General features: G+C 31.8%; 1 protein-coding gene across 1 annotated transcript; it reads left to right on the forward strand.

The window, feature by feature from the left end:
- LOC141449594 (dopaminechrome tautomerase-like) lies at positions 1 to 23,901 on the forward strand. The gene is made up of 6 exons (XM_074119154.1): positions 1 to 157; positions 17,789 to 18,069; positions 18,172 to 18,384; positions 18,765 to 19,004; positions 21,325 to 21,629; positions 22,579 to 23,901. Exons 2-6 carry the CDS (start codon positions 17,791 to 17,793, stop codon positions 22,784 to 22,786), a joined length of 1,245 nt encoding a protein of 414 aa, XP_073975255.1. The 5' UTR covers positions 1 to 157; positions 17,789 to 17,790; the 3' UTR covers positions 22,787 to 23,901.
- Positions 23,902 to 24,681: the final 780 nt, after the last annotated feature.

Below are 24,681 nucleotides of genomic sequence, written 5' to 3' on the forward strand. Positions count from 1 at the left end.
GAATTAATGTATATAGGCTGTAAACAAGTGAGGTGGGGCACAGTTGGAAAGTGCCAAGTGAGTAGTAAGTACGTCTAGGTTCTTCTGGTACTATTAGTGTAAGAGTACACTCTAAAGGAAGCATTCTCGAACAGCGCCAGTGGATACACTCCTGCTGGTATGTGCTAAATATTCTCTTGTCCATCTTAATAATGATAATTTCCTTACTTTTTTCCCCTTAAATACTTTTTGGTTTTCATTTTTGAAATTAAGCAGCTGGGGCCATAAATTGGTTTTGAAATTACAAGAAATTTACGAATGAAATAAAACAATCAATAATTAGAGTGAATTTTAATAAAAAAAAATATAAAAAATACAAATACACGTTCAAAAGAACGTGCATTACCGAACAATGTGTGACACAAAATTTCTGTAGCAGGATTTTAGCTGCTTAAAACCTCTCTGCTTAATGAAGCACCCGTTATCTGAATCATTTAACCTCGTTACACGTTTCCTTTGAACCAAAATTTTCTCTTCCTAACCTTAAAAAATAATTGTAGAAAACTGAAATAAGTTTGACAGATTTTTTTTTTTTTTAAAGTTGATTCTTAAGTGGAGCACCCAGCGATGAAATTTGAGGGATAAATAAAGAGCTGGGAAAGAATAAAGAATTGAAAATATTTATTTTTAAAGAAAGTCAATTTCCTTAGGTACTTACTGCTTCAGTTATATATGAGTTATAAGCTCATTTCACCCATTGTTCCTTGCAGCAACTTTTTAGGTACAGTAACGGAGAATATGTTGTTTTTTTTCCAACCCCCGCAAACAATATTGGTTAATGCGCAAACAAAACCAACAACACATTAAATAAATAAATAAGCCATGTCCTTTACTACTTACTATAAAGGGGAATGAGATTACGTACATTATATGATGTATCGAGTGTTTGCCAAACAGATAGCCGCGCACCTTCTCTACATCTCTCATGTCTTGTATAAGTGTTAAAAGTCTTTCAGTTAGTCTGGCTAGGAAAGAAAGCGTTATCTGAATCAGAGTGTATTGAATATTTAAATGGTCGCGACTAGGATAAGCTATATAATTATCATATTAGAGCATGGAAGTACAGAAGTTTTCTCATACAAGTTACTTAAAAGCTATTTTTTAGAATATATGAATATAGAATATAACTAAATTATGCGATAAGTTCTGGCTGCTATTGTAAATTTTTAATTAGAATTAATCATAGACTGCTGTCCATGCTTTGTGTAAATATGATTTATTGGTTATAATATTATGTATATAATAATTAAAAATAAAACAATTATTATTATTAGTCTGGGATCCCGACAGCGAAGCCAAAGTTTCCCTGAAGATTAACTACCTGTTGCCAACAGCGTAACACAAAACGAGAGGAGCTGTAGCACTGTCCAGCGACAATAAGTAAAATTTCTATGCCTCCCAAAAAATAAAAATAATAATAATAAATAAATAATAAATAATGATAATACATTAATTAATTAATAAAATAAAATTATAAAAGAAGAGTAGCCTTGAAGAAAGTTAACAGTTCAGTTTTTGATCAAAATAACGACGGATATTTGCTCGTTATTGAGAAGCGATCTTCAATTCTAAAGAAACCTTTTTTTACCTCCCTCCAAAATAAGTTAACCTTAAAACATGTTGTAACATGAGTAAATTCTAAATTCTCTTTTACGCTTTTGCTTATATAATATGTAACCAACACTACCAATAGTTTCGTTCACGATCAAGAAGTTTAACGGCTTTTGATACATTATCGGATAGAATTTTAAAAAATTTCTAATGAATTGTTTGGAATAAAATAGATTTTTATAAATTAAACCTTAATCTTTTAAAATATTAAGTTTTCCTGCACATTTTTTCTTGCGTGATTCTATATACAAATTCTCTTCACAAAGTTGTTATGGTCCCGTTTGCTTACCAGGTATGCTAAACCCAAATAGGTTGCTCACATCTTGAACTTTGTACGGTGATGGGTGATTTTTTTTTGTTGGTATCAAGGATACATTCAAATTAACAGAGTCCTCCAAGATTCCTGAAGAAGTCGCTGATCCACTTCTTGCTATATAGATTTCTGCGAGATAATTAATGTGATTTAAATTACAAATAATTTTTTTGTAATGTTAAGAATTTTCTTTACCAATGAAAATCAACAAAAAATGTCAAAAATAATCTTACTTTCAGAGAATCGAAATTAAATGTAATTTTAAATAATGATTAATCAACGAAAGATTTAGAATGAAAAAGCGTTTGAAAAATTCACTTTTTTAAATCTAGTTCCATCAGAAAAAAATCTTCTGATTTAATATTACATAATTCTGACAGAGTAACTTTCTGGACGTAGATCAATCGCTGTCGACAGAGTTGGGCAACCATGGCTGCTCCCAAGATTAAAAAAAATCCTTCTTTCTCCATCACACCTTCTTTTGCAATGCTCCCTGAAGTCTCCAATTTACATGCGACAGTGTGCCGCAAAGAAATATTCTGGAGTCTATCCTCTACTATACCATCTGGTCAGTCCACATCCTTAAACTGAGAAAACTACCTATCCCAATAACAACTCAACCCTGTGCTCCCTCTCTGATCTTAATCACGTTTCGATAAACTTATTGCTAGAGCACCTTGAGCTCAATAAAAAACTTATGCAACCACTATACATTAACACTATTCGCCATCTTCTACCCAGGAATGTTACTGGACAGTCTTCCATCGTGGAACTCATATACATGGCTTAAAAGGCAGTTACAGTCGTTACATCCCAGGAAACTCATTGGACCTAAATCTATCACGACAATCATAACAATCTCACACTCTACAAAACATTACTCAGACCTATACGGACATACGAAGCAAAATTATAAACTTATGCCCTTAATTATACACCCTATGGCATCCCACACTTCATCTTGACCACAACGTTCCATCTTACCCATTTCCAAAATGTTCATATAGGATCAACCTAATACCATTGCAGAATCTCTCGACACTCCCCAACAATCCTCCGCGACATTTGAAACGTTGAAGTCCTTGTGATTCGTCAGGTGACGGTATCACTCCTTATGAGTTTCATTTGTGACATATTACACACTATTTGCTGTTGTGTTTAGTTTAGTATTAAGTAAAGTTTTTATTAAATTTAAAAAAAGTGTAATTTCTTTTTGTATATCTACTTTTTACGATCAATGAAACTTACGTAACATACAGCCGTATGAATATTCAAAGAATTTAAATATAGAAACGGTCGCCTAGTTAAATGCCAACCTTTCACTATTACTACGCTATTGACCCTCTTTTTGTTTCCTTTGAATTTGGTTGATTCATCTCTTTTATTTGACGAAGATTGAATGAAGTTTGTTCCATAAAGATTTTTTTTTGCTGATAGGACTCGTTGAAAAGTATTCAAATGATTCGACATTATTTAGAGAAATAGATACCTCTTCCGTTCTCTTACATAACTTGATTCCTCTACGTAAGAAAAGAAAAAAGAAGAAGCAGCTTCAGTGGTATTCAGGCCAATAAACTGCGAAAATATTTTAGTAGAGGAAGTGGTGGTAATATGGAATCCTTCTTTGTTTTTGACTGACCAATGCTAGACATTCCAAAAAATTGTATTACTTTCTCTGGTAGTAATTATTAGCTTTATATATTAGTCTTGCACTATTGTTTTCAAATTCACTCTCCTCCAACCACCAGATGAGCAACCTTCAATTTTATGAAAAAATTGAAAGTAGTACCTCTGACTTTAGGTGCGGGTAATATGGAACACTTTAGTATTTTTATTGCAAGTCGCCGTTTTAGTTACAATAAACATTTTTGCAGCTTTTTTAAATCCCCATTTTACATTCTTTTCCTTTGTTCCGCAGAAAAATAAATGATTTGTTTGTAATGCTTGCAATATGGAACTCCATGAAATTTTTCTACTGCGAGTGTAGAACAGGGTTCCATATTGCAAACATAGCTACCTTGGATTTTATATGTCATTAAAAAAAAAATTGGGAGACATAAGAACTGATTCACAAATGAAAATCGCTGCAATACATCCCTTTGAACCAATATATATAGTGCGGATAACTACCACTATTTTGATAACAAAACAGAAATAACAGTTCGAACTTGCCTTCTTAAAGTTTTCGAGAATCGATAAGAACAAAATTGAAAATTTCAAAATGAACATACAGTATCAATTGAACCAATCACCTGCTTTGCACCACTATCTAGCTACAGTTTGAGCCGGATACTGTTAACACAAGATCACTTACTGCCAAAATATTATAGGGTTCCATAATACCAGCAGGGTTCCACATTACCATCATTTCCTCTATCAGTCTTTGGTTAAGAAGTAAAAATACTGGGCGTAGATTCTTCATCAATAATTTCATCCGTCATAGCTTGTCTGTTTTTATTTGAGATTCAGACCCGTTCTACAATTTCAGCCATTCTCACAGGATGAATCATCCAGATTCTGTAGAGAAATCTAAATTCCATTTATAATTCGTTGCTACAATACTAGTGTTTATTTACATATTATTAGTATTTGTTTGTTTACATATTATTAGTATTTGTTTGTTTACATATTATTAGTATTTGTTTGTTTACATATTATTTAGTTTCATAACAGCGGCATCATCTACATCTTACATCTTTTCTAAATTTGATTTTTTTTATTGATAATTATTTATTTTCAACAGTGTGCATTAAGTAATTATAAAAATTGTCTTCATTATTTTGAGACAACGCTGAAGCAAAGTGATTTACTTTTAAACGTTACTTAACATAAGTAAATTTGTAGAATAACCTTATGACAATTTAAAAGAATTAGTCATTTCAATACTCTGTACTATGATAACCAAGATATAATAACATGCACTAAAGACAAGAGTAAAAAATTCAAGTTTGATTACTTCAAAGCAATGGAATTAGTTAATCTTTAGACTTAAGAACGGAGTATCCAGTAACGTTTGACTTGAAAGTTGTTGTTCCTAATGAAGCTGATCATGACGATAAACACGATATCGCCGTATTTTATTAGATCGGACATAAAAACAAGAGAAAGGTCGTTATGTGAACTTAGTAGGAGTTATTCCTCCATAATGATTATGGTATGTGAGTGGTTTCGCGTTGAGTTTTAGTTTATAAGAAAGGATTGGATTAAATAAAGACTTGTGCTAAGTGAAATCCCATACTTTTTTATGGGCAGGTCTTTATTGGTCATAGCAAAGTTATCTAAAATAAGTACTAGTATCGTGTGTTGTTTTCTATTCTTTTAGTCTAGAACGAGAGTTCCAAGATAACCCTTTGTCCTTGTGGAACCGAAGATACAATTAATCAAGTCCTTAGCCCATCATTATCCCAAAGATAATGTCAGGGTTCTGCTCGCCTTTTCCGATTCGAACACTCTTACTTTGCTGCGCACACTGGAAACATAATCATAATAATAGATTTCTTTCTTACCTTCAAATGAAATAATTATATACGTCGCTGCTCCAAAGTATTTTATATGTAAGTGAACAAAAAATTTCTCAAAAACTGAAAAACAAAATAAAGTAACTAAAAGTCTTATGAGGTAGCGAAAGTGGTTCGGAAATTTTTAAAGGCTTGTATTACCTAAGAAGTCATAACTATATCGATTAGATGAGAGATCTATAGCAACTGAAGAAGTGAAAATATTGTTGATGTTTGCAAATCAGGTAACTGAAGATGCGGCAATAGCTTCATTCTGCTTTTAGAGGTGTCTCATTAAAGCTTGACTATCGCTCAGCTGAAATATTGAAATATTTTGACGTATTTTTCACAATGAATTATCCCTTCTATGAATAAATGTTTTTACTCCGAGTGTTAATTATCCTACTGCCTTTTGTAAAATAATGAAATGATGCTTAATTTGTTTTCGGACAGTAGTTAACATAATTTAAATGAAACGCGGGCCGCGCCTACATCCCGTTAGCTATAATTGCGCTGCCGCCCTCGAAGAACTAAGTGATTAGCCCCAATTCCTGCTTGATCAACTATTATTTCTTTAGATTAGAAATATTAGAATGATGATTTTTAGTATTCGACCATTGCTATTAGATCATCCTAGGGAAATTATTGAGGTGCGGTCAAATAAATATTGTAAACTAATTTCTTTTTTTCACACTGACTTTTCAGTAAATTTATTTACCTTCTTCAGGGTCTGTACAAAAGAAGTGGAAATATTTAAAACAATTAATTAGGCTTTCCTGTTGGCACTAAGATAACGTAAATTTCACATGATAACTTATTTAACCCGTTGCCGCAAATGACGGCTATAGCCGTCCGATCTTTGTTGATATGTAGGCAAACGACGTCTATAGCCGTCGTGCACATTTTAAATAATAAAAAAAAGTACAGCGTTAGTACGAAGTGTACTAACGCATACACTTGTTAATTATTGAATTAGTAAAGCAAATGCTGTATAGTCGTCACGACAGTCATAGCCGTCATTTGCTCTGGAAAGAGAAAAAATGACATGATGAGCAAATGACGGTTATAGCCGTCGAGAGGTTTTTTGGAAAAACCGTGGCCAAATGTGATAATTTTTACTTCCAAACATACAACTTACACTTGATTCCATCTGGCAGTCATATACAATTGAGAAAAAAAAAGTGTGTTTCTGAGCACGATCATCAAATTAAAAGTGTGCGGCAACGGGTTAAAGAAATTCATCTGGCTCTCGTTCTGCTTTACTTAAGTTAGTTTAATTCTTTATCAAATAATGGTTCCCCTGAGATTTAACTCTGTAATAAGATTTTGATTTTTTTTTAGTGCACATTTGTTAAAAAGGTACTTTTTCTCTTTTTGCCATTAAGTATTGATTTGTGAACCAAACTCCTGACATGTATAATACAGAAAATAAATACTCGTACAATAGTGCCACTACACCTTTAGAAGCTTCATATATTAAAGTGTCATGTACTGCCTCAATGCATGAGTAACTAAATCTCTACCCTACTTATTTGTTACAGTAGTCTAGTGAAACTAGTTTTGATTTAGGATACCTCAGGGTTATGATTATTTCAATCAAATTTCTAGAAAATAGAGAACTCTGTCACCAGTTGGAGGTAAGGAACGAATAATGTGTACATTCATTGTGATCAAAATTTGATGAGAATTGCAATGATGAAAAACATTCTTGAGATTAACAGAAATGATCTGGAATTTTTTAAGAACTTGCAAAATCTATTATCTATCGATTGATGTATTTTCAACAATGGATTGTTGAATTAAAACTATACTTTCTCCCAAAATTATACACTTTTAATAAATGCCAGGAACCGTGGCAGCTGATACTTCAAATGTTATACTTTACTGTAAATACTATACTGCAAACATACTTTACTGTAAATTTCTTTCATCAACTATTAAATAAAATCCAAGTACTAGGTCGGGAATCGAACCCAGTAATAATAATAATAATAATAACAGTGATTGAAACAAAAAGAACATATTTACAATACGAACAAATTTACAAACACTTAGGCATGGACTCCAGAGTCCGTCCGCCATGTTGACCAAGTTGTCTAGTGCAAAAATAAAAGTTTATAACTAAAGATGTTCACTTCTTTATCTTTCTCTTTTCTTCAAATAAATTTACAGAATATAAATATTATAAACTAAAATTGAACTTCTAAACCCTAGACATCCATACTTGCCGCTACTTATATACAAAACAAATAAAAATGAAAATATATTTTTAAAAAAAATTAAAACTGACTTGTTTGTTTAAAAGAAAAAAATTAAATTATAATACTTTCATTCAACTAAAATTAAACTCATTCATCAGAAAACTTCTATATTTCCAGGCATACTCGGTGAACTTATATAAATTTTCCCTACCATAATCACCATTCAGATATTTGATGACATCAACATTTATGAATTTATTTCCTCACCACCTCACTCTAAACTCCTGCAAGATTGGATAAAGTCCTAAAAAGTGTACCAGATTTTCTATTGCATTTAGATTACACAATGCGCATTTATGTGCTCTCTCTTCTATACTGATGTTATAATTTAAGTACAGCGCCTCGCCCAGCAACTTCAAGATTGTTGATATCATCCGAACACTGTTTATATCATTGATATAATGATTTTCAAGTAAATTAGTATTTACACTGAGTATGAAATCTCAACTGATTAGCGTTGCACATTAAGTTTTGTTTAAATTCTAGATTTACCCGTTCTAAAAAGTTTTCAAATGAATCTAGATTAACATATTATGACTAGCAAACGTACTTTACTGTAAATTTCTTTCATCAACTATTAAATAAAATGCAAGTACTAGGCCGGGAATCGAACCCAGTACCACAATGCATATTAGCTTTACAGGTCTCGCCTCTAACTCTCGATTACTGTGGCGTCTCAAATTTATGGGTTTAAAGTCAACTAATTCTTGCAAAATCTTGTACCTTAAAGAAAACAAAACGTTATTAGCAATCTTATATGATATCTCCCACCTAAATTTATATTTAAAAAAAAAAGAGTTTAAAAATCAAATCATTTTCAGGCATTAATATTATTGGCAATGAAGCAGCTTAATGCTAAACCTAACGATTAAAAAATAAAAGTAAACATTAAAAACTAAAACTACCCTGGTTATAAACAAACTAGAATGTAAAACAAACATTTAGCCAAATAAAGCTAGTTTGAGGCTTTAATATGGAATCGCCTTATCACTTTCACATCGTAAAAATGCAGTTGTATTACTTCACGGTCTACAGCCGACATGTTTGTTCTACAAATATAAGATATATAATTTATATTGTCATGTCACGAGATCGTGAATTTTGAAATGTAGACAGTTTTTCTTCCTTACGCCCGTAACGCTTGGAATGTATATTTCCATTGCACACTTTGTTCCAAAGGATGGTCATCTTTGGTCTAAAGTAACCAGTTAGTCTGGTCTCATACATTCTTTATGATGTTCATGAAAGAATATATCTTTAGTTTGATGAATTAAAATGGATTATGACAAAATTTTCGAAATCAGGAGGGTCCTAGAAATTTTTTTTTGCGTAGGGGTTGGGTTTGAGAAGTAAATGATTACTGTTTCATTTTAAAGCGATCCTTTCGTTTAGGCTACAACATAATAAATTTTAAGGTAATTTTTTAGAATATTTTTACAGCGTAATTTAAGCAACGCCATCTCTTTAAAATATATTAATAATCGATTAAACCGGGACTTAGGGAAGGGATTAGCTATGAGCATACTGGACTCCCACGCGGAGGTCCCGGGTTCGAATCCAGAGGCTGACCCTTAGATTTTCTCTTCCTAGGAGCTTCTTACAGCTCACTGTCCGGTGATGGATAGTGTTGTCTGTAACGAGAGAACACTGTCCGGAGGCCGGCAGTGCACTGAAAAAAGCTACAGGCGCCAATAACCTTAGATGTTGACGCGCCTTAAATCATAAAAAAAAAAAATAATAAACCGGGACTTCCTTGAAGCCTGGAGATCATCGTCGTCAATTAGTAAATAAATGTAAAAAAATATGTATACATATTATTAATAATTAAATAATTAGGTAATTGCTTTAAGCTTATCTCTGTGAGATCTCAAGGACTCACGAGAGCGAAGATTGGGAGATATGGTGCGACTGGGTAGCGGTTATGAAATTTCAGTCAGTGCTAGTCAAAGTACATTTGCATTATTGCATTGGCTCTACTAGTTGACATGTCCCACAAAGTTAATTTAAAGTAATATGAGACGGCCAGGTTAGACATTTTGATGAGTACAGTATCTGGGTGCTAGGATAGAACGTAATGAGACGGCAGTTTGCCTGACCCAACAGGGTCCCCAATATATCCTTAGAGGACCTGATACCGCAGCAGTGTACCCAAACCATTTGTAGTCATAGAAATAGTTGGTTCAAAGCACAGGCCAGAGGGAGGCGAAAAAATTATTATTACCCAAACGCGTAAGTTAACTACTGCATTACCCAAAGATAGGAGGCCATTCGAATGATCGTTTGCCAGTAAGAAGAAGAAACAGCATTACAAGCATTGGGTATTTCCTTCACAGTACTCCTCAGCTGGCATAGATGAGAGTTCGACTTTGAACGAAGAAAAAGGCTATCTAGGAGTCCCTCTACCCATTCTTCAGTCAATAGATTTAAATTTAATTTTTTGTGTGACATTTTAGGAGTTTATAAAAGTTTTCTGGGTAATTTACAAAAAATTGAGAAATCCAAAAATTGAGATCTGCGTTATGGCGGCGGATTTTTTCCACCATATTTAATCAGCTCACACATTTGTCCACAATTTTATTAACACACCTAATTCACTTCATCATTTCATAAAACTTATTTCACACATACCACCTTGACCCATTTTTTTGCCAAAGTTCCACGCCTTCAAAATATCAATAATAGAAAGTATCGAAGTATTAATCAGATCTAATATATGTTATGAAATTTTACTCATTCATTTGGTTTGAACAATACGTTATTTTTTAAGAATGTAACCAATTTTAGAATTTGTTTCCCAAGATAGGAAGTTCAGATTGGGAGATTTGGGTAATTAATTACTAGTTTGTCTAAGGGTAATTATCACATAGTTACTTTCTATAATAACCTATTATTACTGTCTCAATAATAATTTTTTACATTAATAACATTAAAGTTTAACATTTTATGCATTAAATAACAAAGAAGGTTAATAAGGCGCTAATCCTAAGTCTGATATCATGGTTAAGGTTAAGAAAAGAAATATTTAGACTAAGCAATACATGTTTGATTTTGAGAAGAGGCTCGAAATTTTTCCAGACATCCAGGCGGCTCTTCCGTTATGTTCTACGAGGTTAATTTAAAGCAGTGGGAGACGACAGCCTGGTGCATGATTAGTCTTTCGGGTAAATTGAGTACAAGTCAAACTGTGAAGCTATTCAGATGATCACAGGTTTTTAGTCAGGCTAACCGTAGACTAATGAATATCAATAATAGGTGCTGTCAAGGGCTTTTACGCCAAAAAAAAAAAAAACATTTCTTGTAACATAGTTTGTTTAGTTTTTAGTTTAAGTCTAGTATTTTGATTCCAGGTCAGTCGTTTGTCCATGAAAAGACCTAAGCGCCTAACATAATCTGTTGTGGGTAGAGGAGGGAGGTGTGGGTAAACGGGTTGAAGGATAGTTCACCTCAGGGAGAATGTAATGTAATTACATGTATTTTTATTCTCCAATTAATTTAACAAATACTCAAAAAAATTCTATAAAAGATTTAGGGGAACTATAAGACTGGGTCTTTGTGGAGGGAAGAAGCGTCCAGAAAGACAAGATTGGAAGATGAGAAAATATGTAGTTGGTAGGATGCTCTTGATTTAACAAACAATCCCCGGCGCCAGACTCGATCGAAAGCTTGAGCAATATCGAGAAAAACTCCCAGGCAAGAATGTCTATCTCCAAGTGTTGTCCAAATTACACCCACAACGCGATGGTATTGCTGAACTGTAGAGTAATGAACGAGGAAACCAAATTGGTGGGAGAAAAATATTGTCTGCGATGCAAGGCACCTCAAATAGCTGAATAAGTGTGATTTGCGATAATAGGCTGCCAATGACTATGGCTGTAATGCCATAGATATGCAGGTGGGTTAGTAGATTGCATAAACGTATGTAGTTAAACACAGGTTTTGTGTTAATGGAAATAAAACTTTTGCTGAGCAGTAGAACCAGCTTACAATCACTTTATTGAAAAAATTTAGTTGGTTATTTCTAACAACTGCTATGTTCAATATACAAATTAATATTGAAATGACGACCTTCAGGCATTATGACATATTCTAGAGTGGTTTTAGAGATTTTCCACTTCAGTGTCATTAACGACATTCTACAATTTACAAATATTAAACCAATGTAGGATAACAATTAAAAGTGTTACTGTACATTACAAATTCAATGGTAAATTCTAACACGAAATGCAATGCCTTGAATTGGAACAATTAAATTGTCAATGTTAATTCATTGACCTATTTTTCTATTTAAAAAATTACTAAACAGTAAAATTTTTGCCGTGTAATTGAGCGTTACATCTTTTGTAAAACAAATACTAAAAACGCCTTTCAGTGAATTTTTTAACCTCTAATTTCAATGGTTGCATTAATATTGTTTTAAATTATTTTATTTGTTAAGAATAATTAATAATGTATGAACCTCACAAACATATGTAGATTTAAAAGTTAGCTAAACTTGAATTAAAATTTTTTCGAGGATTGGTTGATTCCAAAAATTAAAACATGTATTACAGACATATGGAATATTCTGTATTGTATTTCGTGATATTTAGTTCTACTTAAACAAACTTTACATTTGTGCCTCTTGTTTCTCGTTTTAAATTTACATAAACATAAGATTCACAAGATCAGTACATAATGCTACGTTCTGAATCAAAGATGATAATAACGACACATTTCGCTTTTGCAATTTTTGCCTAAATCTTTACGAAACGTTATCAGCCTTTTTCCCCCTATTCTAGATTAATCTTTACAGTCGGCAGTCTCTACTATCTCTACATTAGTATGCAAAGCGTTATTACTACTTCTTAATATTATCACTGCTTATTGTTTGTAAACTATTAAGTAGTGTACAGTTTACAATACGGTGTGGAGGAATTGTCAATGAGTTAATTTTAATATAAAAAAAAAAAAAAAACTAAACTAATGTAGAGCCCAAAAAATTTAACCAACAAAATTTGCCTACGAGGGTGGAGAGAGGCGTGGGAGGAGATGGTAAAACATTTTAACATTTCGAAAGATCGGTCAGTGATTTAAAATGAAAAAATAAATAGTTATGCCTTTAGGAAATTTTTCGCCAAGAGTTAGGATGTCAAGAAAGGAAATTTACCTTAGTATTTTGTACATCCTGGTTATGATTTTTACTAATCCCTTATTCCACTAAAAAAGGTTTTGGGATCGAGCAATCTTTTGATTTTTAGTGAGTAAAAAAGATATTGTGCAGAAGAACTGTATCGTTTCTTGTATTATGCATTGTAGTAACAAGTTAAATCAAACAAATCAAGGCAAGCTGTTGCATAGTTTAGGATCGGTGAATGACCATGTGCAATGTTGTTTCATTTGTAAACATTTTAGGTTTACCTTTTCATTCTAGGAAATTTCTAGAATGAACGGAATGAAATTTCTAGAGCATCAATCGTCTTGGACTATACATTGATTTACGTAGTGCAATAATTAATATCAAACTAAGCATTTAGTAAAGTAAAATTAATCAGTTACATAATATAATGAACAGTATGACGATGCTGGACGTTCGTGAGTGTATAGCCCTATAAAGTGCAAGACAAGGACGACTGGGTTCAATATGCATTGTAAGAAATAGAAATTTCTACTTTGCCATCTGATGAATTTATTCATTAAGTTGTAACAGTTACCACTAAGTTATAAACAATAAGTCTGGGACATAGCTAGAAAAGGGGAAGTGGTTGCTAAGTAAAAGGAGCACATAGAACAGGTTTGAAAGAAAAGAAAAAAAGAATGAAGTCTAGAAGTGCACTATGACCGAACAATTGCTCAACGGTGACCAAGTGGTCACGCCAGTTTACAGTTTCAGTAGACCTTGACTAAGGCCGGCCTCACAAGGAACTATATTCAGTTGTGCGTCGCTAGAAAAAGTATCATATGTAAAGTTTCACGCAATTTTTTTTTATACCATATCAACTTCTGTTGTCGTTTTTTATTAATACTTGAATTTTTCAAATAATTTATTTAGCCTTGATAAGTTAATTTGTTTTAGAATTGTACAACATATTCAAACACACATTTCTAATTTTCTACTTCTCCTGCAGAATTTATTTATAAAATTCCTGAAAAAAGTTTTAAAAACTTAACAAATAACTTGTTAATATTTTACACATAAAGAGATTGTTAAGACAGATTTTGAGGATTTCGCTAAGAGCTAAGTTCGGTTCTGTAAGTGGAATAAACAACATTATTTTTTATCAACATTAATTAAGGTGAATTAATAGAACTGCTGAATTCACAGTTCTAATCAAATTACTGAATCAAAAATGCGACTTAATGGAAAAGATTTACTCTTCAGAAAAAGCAATTATTATATTTTTATTTTAGCATTAATTCATTTGATTGAGACGATTAGATTTAACATTTGAGAAGAGAAATTTTTTTTTTTTTTTGCGCATCAACAGCTGAGGTTATTAGCGCCCGGAGCTTTTTCCAGTGCACTGCCGGCCTCTGGACAGTGTTCTCTCGTTACAGACAACACTGTCCATCACCGGACAGTGAGCTGTAAGAAGCTCCTAGGAAGAGAAAATCTAAGGGTCAGCTGCTGGATTCGAACCCGGGACCTCCGCGTGGGAGTCCAGTATGCTAACCTCATAGCTAACCTTCCCTATATTATTATTATTATTATTATTATATATGTGTACAATGAGTATATGAATATAAATAAGTGCAAAAACTCGAATCTACATTATTTTGTTTAAATGTGACGCAAGTTCTAATGTAGTTTTAATTACAATAATATTTATAAGACGAATAGTTAAATAAATGTATAAACAGAAAATCCTAAATTTAAGTACTCCTTATCCTGATTTTACCCAATGACCCAAACACAATTTCAACACTACTCTTATTTAAAAACTTTCACTATTATTGCTGGACTTTTATTGAATTGTAAACAGTTATTTTAATGAAACGTTCTTTCCTTATGTGTAAGGATTGCTCTAAATGTTTAGTTGCCTCCTACAAGTAGTGGCGGGGATTAATAATAACAATCTTGAAACTGCAAATCCAAAAATAAATAACAATTGATTTAAAAACTGCCGTACCAAATCCAACAAAAATTAACATTCAGAAAGTTATCCAGCAATCGCCGAAACTTTTAGCAATAACTAATAACATAAAACCTACTTCTACTTGTTAAATTTTTAATAAAGCAGTGCACTGAAAGAAACTCCGGACTCCAGTGACTCAACTGATAACTGTCAACGCGATTTTAATTAATGAAACCAAAATCTTCATGTTTATGTTTTATCTTCTAGTTTGATATTTACTTTATTGAAAAGTTACTAACTAGTAACAATTAGCTACATAAACTGGAAAAAGAGCATTCAAGATCAAATAATTATCAACCATTCATTGAACAAGGTAGCTGCAAAAGTTATTCTTAAATTAATAAAATAGTGAATAAATGAAACAGTTGGGATCAGACCAAACAATTCAACATCTGCATAACTGTAAGACTTGCAGAGGGTCTAACGAATAATTTCATTAAAAAATATACCTACGGAATTGATAGTATTTAATACAGAAAAAACATTTGTACTGTTTGGCGTAACGGGCTAATCTCAAGTATTCAGCGATTTTCTGTTTATTTAATAAATTTAGTTGATTCTTTTAAACATAATTGATCATTTCAAGTAATTTTTACTTATAATAACACAGAAAAAATGTACCTCTCACGCTTTAAGCAACCTAAGATGGTGCTCTGAACTGCCCAAATGTATGCATATACCCTACCGATAACATACGATATTTAGACTAATACCTCAAAAAAAGCTTCACCTGGAATCTCACATTGGAACCTAAAGTAATTATACATACATTCTCTAAAATTATAAAAAATGATCCACTAGCCAATTAATGGCACTTTTCTGGAATGTAAACTTAACTTCGAAAAACTATTGCTACTATATTTTCATTTTCATAAATTACTGCGAGTTTTAAGAAGCGTTATAATTAAACAGTAGAACTTTAAAATTTAGCTTGCTGTACAATGTTGTTTAACGAACAATGTCAGTTGTTGAGTAAATATAAGGAGTGGAACGGTAAACCGGTCTCTCTAGATAGAGGTCAACTGTCAAATAAAATAAATGCTAACAATTTCAGGTGTTTCAAAAAATAAAAATAAATAAAAACTTCTAGATTAACTAAAGCGATATTTTACATTTTTTAAAGTAAAGATATTTTTAAATATTTTTTTTATTTTAGAATATTGTTCATCGTTTTTGTTGGCTGATTCATTAACCCAAAAAGAAGAAAGAATATTGTCAATTTCAAATTTTACTCATTTCTTTTTTAATCTTTTGCTAAGCTTTCGACCTAGGATTAAGGTTATCAATTATAATTATAATTATTATTATTATTATAATGTTTCACCTTGTTATGTAAGATTGGTATGTCTTTCTGTTTTGACTATTAATGTGCTGTGTGCCAGACTCCAGTTTTTATTTAGTAAAAAATATAATTAATTAAAGCATAAGCCCTGAAGATGATGTAGTCCCTAAGTTGAAAGCTGGGTAAAAAATGAAAAAATAATTAATGAAAATGGCAGTATTCTGTATTCCTTTTGAAATTTATGTAGTTGTTTAATTCAAATTAAAAATTTACATTTCATAAGTATACATAGGTGAAAAGTTCACAAAAAAGCCTTCACCTTGGAATTCTCAATTATTCTTCCCCTACTTTAGATTTGAGTCCAACTCGATCTCCTTGCCATTTACTGAAACCCGTTGGGGATCCTGAAGATAAAATGTAGATTCCTGGAAAGGTACTTTCGAATTCAAAATTCAAAAAAACTAGAATGAGCCTAAATCTTTAATCGGAGGTATAAATTTTGAAGCTCAATAGGAATTAAACCCAGGCCACTTGCATCAGTGGCAGCTAGCGTGCAGAGAATATTGCAATTATGTATGCATAATTGTTTTTGAGCCAGGCGAAAGTGAATTTTGGTTTGAAAAATAAATGCATTATTTTTTCCTTTTAAACTATTCTTTAATTTATGGTATGATCCAGTTTTACTTTCTGAGTGCAATCGATTCTGAGTATATGTTCACAAAATATTATAACATGAATAATTGAAATCCTTAATAATTAGATAAAAGTAATTGGGCTTACAATTCTGTGAGATTCTTTGACGGCTCCAAAGCAAAAAAGGGATGTGGGATACGTGGAAATCTGAGCTCTAGATCAACTTCTGTATTTATTTAAAATTTTGAGATCTATAAAAGATTTTACCTGTTCAGTAATTTTGAACAATTCCGATTTAGTAGTCCAAAACTGTTAACACAAGCCTATTCAACGGAAGTACTCTGTTTATTATACAGACTACAATACCTAATTTGCTTTGCAAATGAAGTAATTTTGTAATTATAGTAATTAGTTTTTATTTTAATTTTGGAATTTGAGGCGCTTAAATATCTAAGTTCATTGGCATCAGGAGTTTTTTTTTTTTTTTTTTAATGCACTACCAGCCTTTGAAACCTACTCCATCATCGGACAGTAAGAAGCTCCTAAGAAGAAAAAATCTGAAGGCCAGCAGTGATTCCAATGCGCATGGAAATCCATTACGCTCACCCTGAGTTAATACCTCCCTATATAATAATATTTAGATTGCACATTCAAATCTACTATTTTACTTTAATAAGTGATCTATTTTATGAGAAGATTATGCTTTTTATTGTTTTTAATTTTAAGGCGCATCAACATCTCAGGTCATTGGTGCACTAATCCTTCGTACTTTCTTATTTTACGAATAAATGTTATTCATTATATTAAGTTCCTATTCCTATTCATGATATTAAGGTCCACGCTGTTCCACTTTGACATGACATGCATGCTCTTATGACCCGGAGGTCAAATATTTTCTTTCAGTCTAAAAACTCTTAACAATCATATTATAATATATAATATAAAGTTAAACATTACCGTCAAACAATCTCAATACTTTTTGCGTCTAATATAGTAAGGTTTTTCATTACACTTATGAGTCAAAACCTATTTGTTGACAGAAATGTACGCTCGAGGAGTGCTGATCTTGGTGATATTTAGTTTGGTGGCTGCCGAACTTGAAGTAATGTACCAGTGGCCGGTAGTGAAATGGGATATGCCATTCAAATATCGGCTTGCAACACCGTACACTGGAGAAAGAACTGTAGTGAACAGTGCTGAAGTCGGCTGGGACAGAGTATTTCTCACCTTGCCAAGGATATGGACAGGCAATCCAGCCACTCTTGCTGTCGTTCCTAGACCAAAGAATGGCTATCCAGTTGATCAATCACCACCACTTCAAGTAAGCGAGTCCAACATCAATAAATATTGTGGTTATCATTTTATACTATAAGATTATTGTTAATAGAATTTACAACCTATATCTTTGTTCTTAAAATTTCAGGCATATCCTAGTTGGGAATGGCATGCAGAAGCAGCTTCAGGAAGAATAGCGAATTCTAGTAACTGTTCTGGATTTGTTTCTGTCTTTAGGGTGAGGATAGATAGATGCAACAGGCTTTGGGTGATGGATTCTGGTGTTCTGGACAGTCTAGTCACTTTTTCAGTCGTATGCCCTCCCAGGATGTTCATATTCGATCTGAACACAGATAAGTTGGTAAGATACTTTTTAGATATCATTTTTATTAAGATGTATTTTTTTCCAAACTTCAATATTTTCTTTAAAAGAGAGGTTCTCTGGCTTGTGGCAACTATTTAATCTTTTAGAATTCAAATAGCTGAATCTGAGATTTTGTTCTGTAAAATTCATTTGTTATTATAGAAGAAATTTTTTTGTACCTAATAGTAAGAAATGTTCAGTTCTTCCCCAAACAAACTTTAAATAACTGATAATGTACGTTCGAACTCATTATAATTACGCCTTTTATTTGAAAAGTTATGTATTATCTTCGAATTTCTTTATGTAGGAATCAAAAAATAAAATAAAAGAAATAAAAATAATGAAATAGATAACTATTAATAACTTGTCTGTTGCAGATACGTACAATCACCCTCCCCAAAGATGTTACACGTCCAAATACATTGATTGCAAACTTCATCTTTGACGAACAAGTTGCGGATTTCTCAACAAGTGCCCATGCTTCTTGCGACAATATGATTGTTTATATGGCTGATACAACAAATCCAAGTATAATTATTTATGATGTAGCAAGAGATTCTGCATGGAGAATACAACATCCCAAAATGTTTCCAGATCCAGATTATGGCACATATACAGTATGTAATTTTTAATAACTTATCAACACAATTTTGTAGAATATGTAGCATAAGCGAATAACCCACTTCTACTACAGAAACGGTTCCAGTGACACATAATACCGCTTATTTAAAAATTAGCTCTCACTTAATCAGGACTTAGATTAGAAAGTATTGATTTTTTTCAGCTAGAGATTTTAAGCAATTAAGTCTGAGATAAAATGTCACATCTAAAACTTACAAAAGTTGAAGAAAAGGACAATTTAGCACTTCTGGACTGTATCACTTCTGTTTAAGCAATGAAGATGATACAAAAATAAAATTGCTAAAAACTGCAAAAGTAAATTATAAGTTCTGGGTCCTTATGACCTAGGGTTGTATATACAGGGTGTCCCAAGCTATATGGATAACGACTTTTTCTCGGAAACTAAGATAGCTAGAAAAAAACTAAAAAATACGTCCCTTAGTTTTTTGTTAGGAATCCAAATTTACTTCGTAAATTTTTTTCGGTGCTTCCAGAAGCGAGGTACAGGCTTTCAAATAGGAAGGTGCGGTTTTTATTTCAAAAATAGATTCCTCTATTTTTTTAAAGAAAAATTTACTGGAACGGTTTTTTTCTGTGAGCGATATTTTAGAAGTTATGAATGAAAACATGATTCTTATAAGAAATTTCAAAATGATAATATTGTAACGGTTTTTTGATTGAATAAGAAGAAAAGTACTATTTTATCATAAATTTTACTCCTCATTAATATTGCAGATCATGCTCGAAATGGCCTCCACAATTAGAGATGCATAGACATGCACTTTCCTGCCAATTGCCCCTTACTACCAAAGAAGTACATTCGGCTTTAACCGAGTTACAGGCATCTATTATTCTCTGCTTTAGTTCATCTACAGATGCAATCCCGGCTTGATTCTGATACTCCTAGATTTAGAAATGTTATTAGGCAAGCAGAAATAAGGAAAGAAAGAAAAAAGTTATGAATAATCACCTTGTTTTTCAGGTATCCCCAAAGGAAATAGTCCGTAGGTGTCAAATCCGGTGAACGAGATGGCCACTGAATCGTCCCCCATGTCGATATAATACCATGAGGCATGTAAAGAGATATCTCGATAGGCAATTTGATGGGCATGTTATATCGACACGGGGGCTATTCAGTAGCCACCTCTCTCACAGGACTTGACACCTATGGACTATTTCCTTTGGGGATACCTGAAAAACAAGGTGATTATTCATAACTTTTTTCTTTCTTTTCTTATTTCTGCTTACCTAGAAGCATTTCTAAATCTAGGTGTATCAGAATCAAGCCGGAATTGCATCTGTAGATGAACTAAAGCAGAGAATAATAGATGCCTGTAAGTCGGTTAAAGCTGAATCTATTTCTTTGGCAGTAAGGGGCAGGAAAGTGCATGTCTATGCATCTCTAATGGTGGAGGCCATTTCGAGCATGATCTGTAATATTAATGAGGAGTAAAATTTATGATAAAATAGTACTTTTCTTCTTATTCAATCAAAAAACCGTTATAATATTATCATTTTGACATTTCTTATAAAAATCATGTTTTCATTCATAACTTCTAAAATATCGCTCACAGAAAAAAACCTTTCGAGTAAAAGTTTCTTTAAAAAAATAGAGGAATCAATTTCTGAAATAAAAACTCCACCTCCCCATTTGAAAAAATGAAGTTGGTGCCTGTATCTCGCTTCTGGAAGCACCGAAAAAAATTTACAAAGTAAATTTGGATTCCTAACAAAAAACTAAGGGAACACGTATTTTTTAGTTTTTTTCTAGCTATCTTAGTTTCCGAGAAAAAGTCGTTATCCATATAGCTTGGGACACCCTGTATAGAACCTCTAAATGAAACGGAGACATAATTTGCTTTAAATTTATTTTTTAATTAATTTTCATTAATAATAGAATTAGAAATAGTTTTTAAATTTAATTGTAGCACCGTAATATTTGGTGGCGACTGTTGGTGTAGAGGTCTCAAGACAGATTTGTAAGTACGAGATCCCCAAATTAAATAGCTACTTTTTATTTGTTAAAAAAAAAGTTAAAAGTAAAGTATATGCTTCGGCCCAGGTCAATGACTGACACCGAACGCTAGACGTTAAGCCCCATCTGAAAAAATAGACGAATACTTGACTTTAATATAATCGAATAAAATAAAAACGTTTTTGAAAATAAATAAATAAATCGTACTATGTTCTTTACCAAACAGCCAGTACCATAGCCAAACAAAATTGTTCTATTTTGTTAATGTTTTAATTTTTAAATAATTATGTAAATGGTTAGAATTGATCTTTGACTTCATTAATTCAAATCAATCTGTTCAGGTTGCTGGTGAATATTACACACTCATGGATGGGATACTCGGCTTGACCTTAGGCGCTTCAAATAATCTTCAAAAAATGCTTTACTTCCAACCGTTTGCCTCTGCTCGTCTGTTCGGCATTGCAACGGCTGATCTACTTCGTGGCCAAAATCTTGATGACGCTGCCGAATTACCAGTTGTCCTAACTGGTCACAAGTCTTCCCAATCTGCTGCTCTATGTACTGATTTGAGAGATGGCTCTTTAGTATTTAGTCCGGTAACAGAAACAGCAGTGGCATCCTGGGTACCTGGTTCTGCTGATCACAAGTTAGTCTTTTAATTTTCAATACTTATTAACTTTCTATCAATAATAATTTTGGATTATTATTTAATGTTAAAGGTTATGTTATTTACGTCTTTTACAAAAATAAACTTGTGTCAAAAGACGCATGCATTTGTAAAAACTATAAATGAACTAGGAAACGGATTAGCTGAGAAGTTAGCATATTGAATTCCATGCGGAGATGCCCCGTAATTCAGCTGTAGGCTCTCCTACTATAAGAGCTCCTTATAACTCAGTGGATAGTGTTGATTGCAACGAAAAAAACACTGTCCAGAGACCGGCAGTGCACAAAAAAGCTCTGGGCGCCAATGACCTTTATTATATAATGTTAACGTGCAATAAATTAAAAAAAATGTATAAGAAAAGAATATTTAAGAACTTGCTTCTTTATTTAAATATCATTAACTTTAAAATACTTAATAACATTCAATCACATCGTTATGTGTAATAAAGAAAAAATATAATACAGTGATTGTTTCAAGAATTATTGGAACTTATGATTTAGACTTTAGACTGAAGATTGTGTATTAAAGTTGCCGAAACGCATCTTATAAACTAATAATAAAATAACAAGTTAACATCATATTTGAGTCCAGTTTTATCTAAAAAAAAAAAGGGTAATTACAAACAAAATTATAATTTTATTATTATATAGATTTTTTTTCGCAAAGTTTATCTAGATTTGAATTATTGATTATTTAGTATTAGATCACATCTACAAATAGATCAATTCCATTTTCTTTTACACGTAAAGGTACCTTTGTTTAATTAATTTATTTTTTTTATTCAATTGGTTGGGCTATATCTACTCTTCCTGATGGATTTCCAAAGTCTTGTACACTATACTTTTATAAAACTGTCTATGTTCCACTTTTTTTAAAAAAATGCCTACTACATTATTGTTAATTTTGTTTTTGTTTGAAATGTTAACAGAGTACTTGCATACAGTCCGGAATCACTACAAATCGTAACTGATATTCGACCAGCCGCTACAGACGGAGCCAATCTCTGGCTGGTAAGTACAAGATTGCAGAAATTTTTCCGAAGGACCATCTCACCGCAGGAATTTAACCTCAGAGTAATGCGTTTGGTACCTGATCTACCTCTGCTCAATAATACGTTTTTTTATTATAAAAAATAATGACTAAGAAGAAATGAGATCACATTTGCAGGTTAAACTTTGTTATAAAAAAGAATAATAAAAAAAAAATAAAAAATAGATAAAATCTACCTAATTTGTTATAGCAAAAAGTAAATAAATAAAATCCTGTTTCCAATATTAAAGATGGCATTATTATTTACTATCGGAAAATTTACGGCCATCATTAGGGGGAAAAAGTTAATTTTACATCCATTTTGTAAAAATTGAGTAAAATAATCTGATTTAAAACAGAATTACTGTATGTACCTTTACCTTGTTACCAATTTTTAAAACTAAGTTTATTATATTGTTCGACTTAGACATTTATTTATTTTTTTTAAAAAACACAACATTAAAAGCTGTGATAAAACTTACTTTTCTTAAATATAATGATCAATCATAAATTGCTTAAATCTCTTTTCAACTAGGCGATGTTATTAATATTTTTTGAAAGAAATTCCCAAATTTAGTGAGAAATATTTAATATATGAGGTATTTCCATTTTTTTTTTTTTTTTTTGTTACATAACAAAAAATTTCTTTATCATCTACCAAATTAAGAAGATTCTTTAGAAAATAATGTATAATAATAAGTACCGAAGAAGAAGATTCTGACGTTTTCAATACTTATGAAATGCACAGCATTTATTCAGCATGAAATCTTATTGATAAACGATATTTAAAAAAAAAGAATTAATTTTTTGTTTTAAGATTTTTAGACGATGTACGATGTGTCTTTTACAATTCCTATTACTACTATCCTCACAAATCAAATTATTTAATTCATGTGATCATATTAATAATCCACAAGAAAGTATATTATACTTTGTATTCAATTGGTCATGGTCAATTTATTTTGGCTTACTTGCTTCGTCGGTAACCAACATTGAACAATTAATTTCTTTAGGAAAAGAACCAAAACCTTTACAATTTTCAGATGCTGCAAAAGACGACTAGTCAAAACATAATTTCATCGTTTTACTTTTTCTTTTTTTCTTCTTTTTAAGAATAAATTTTTTAATTTTAAATGAACGTCGATATTTTTTGTTGATTAATGTTACCATAGTTGTACCGTTTTTGAAAATTGTTTAAATATATAGAGCATTCAATTCATTATTTATTTATTTGCTAACATTTTCATTATTTTTAATATTTTCCTTCTTGGTCTGCTGATTGTGTCGAAAATTTAATTGTTGAGTTATTGAGTAAGCTAGAACATAATCAAGGAAGTTGTATTGTTAAATTGGAATGTGAAGAAGATAAAGAATGATTTTGATTGGGTCATGAGTCATGAGCATGATCCTTAAAGGCTCTGATAATGAACTAGAGATTCCGATCTGCTCTTTTGAGTTAGGACTAAAGAAAGGAGAATATATTCATTGGAGTGACTAAAATTTGCAACCTATAACTCATTGCAAGGAAAATGACATTTTAAAGCTATCAGGGCAATAATGTGTGAGGGAGTTCTTAGAGTTTAAGGGGACAAATATGTGGATATTAATTACGATACCGGTAAACTAACAAGAAAAACTAAAATCGTATTTTTTACGTTTCACTTTTCATAAAATAAAACTCATGTCGGTACTGAGATGAATTTCTGATAGCTTTTTTAAATACATGATCGCTCTCTGCGGTCAAATAATAATTAATGAAGTTATTGCGGTCAATGTCAGAACCTCCAAACTAACGTATATGTATATATTATATACATATTTTTAAATTAACTAAAACAAGGTAACTTTTTTAAGAAAACAAATAATGAATATTCTTACTATAAATTCTTTAGCGTTATTAAGGTGGTTACGATAATTACATATTCCTGAACCAAATAACTAACTACATAAATCTTCTAATGGTAGGTATTCGAGTGAAATTAAGTAGCTCAAATGTTACGAA

This window comes from Rhodnius prolixus, unplaced genomic scaffold (assembly GCF_049639745.1).
Source record: "Rhodnius prolixus isolate KJV_2025 unplaced genomic scaffold, Rpr scaffold_2, whole genome shotgun sequence".
NCBI classification, from domain to species: Eukaryota; Metazoa; Arthropoda; class Insecta; order Hemiptera; family Reduviidae; genus Rhodnius; species Rhodnius prolixus.

Excerpts from the sequence above, each read along its gene's own strand:
- LOC141449594 (XM_074119154.1), top strand. The coding sequence starts at position 17,791 with ATGTACGCTCGAGGAGTGCTGATCTTGGTGATATTTAGTTTGGTGGCT. Across the intron at positions 18,070-18,171 it reads ATCAATCACCACCACTTCAA|GCATATCCTAGTTGGGAATG; the intron begins GTAAGCGAGTCC and ends TTAAAATTTCAG. Across the intron at positions 21,630-22,578 it reads CCTGGTTCTGCTGATCACAA|AGTACTTGCATACAGTCCGG; the intron begins GTTAGTCTTTTA and ends AAATGTTAACAG.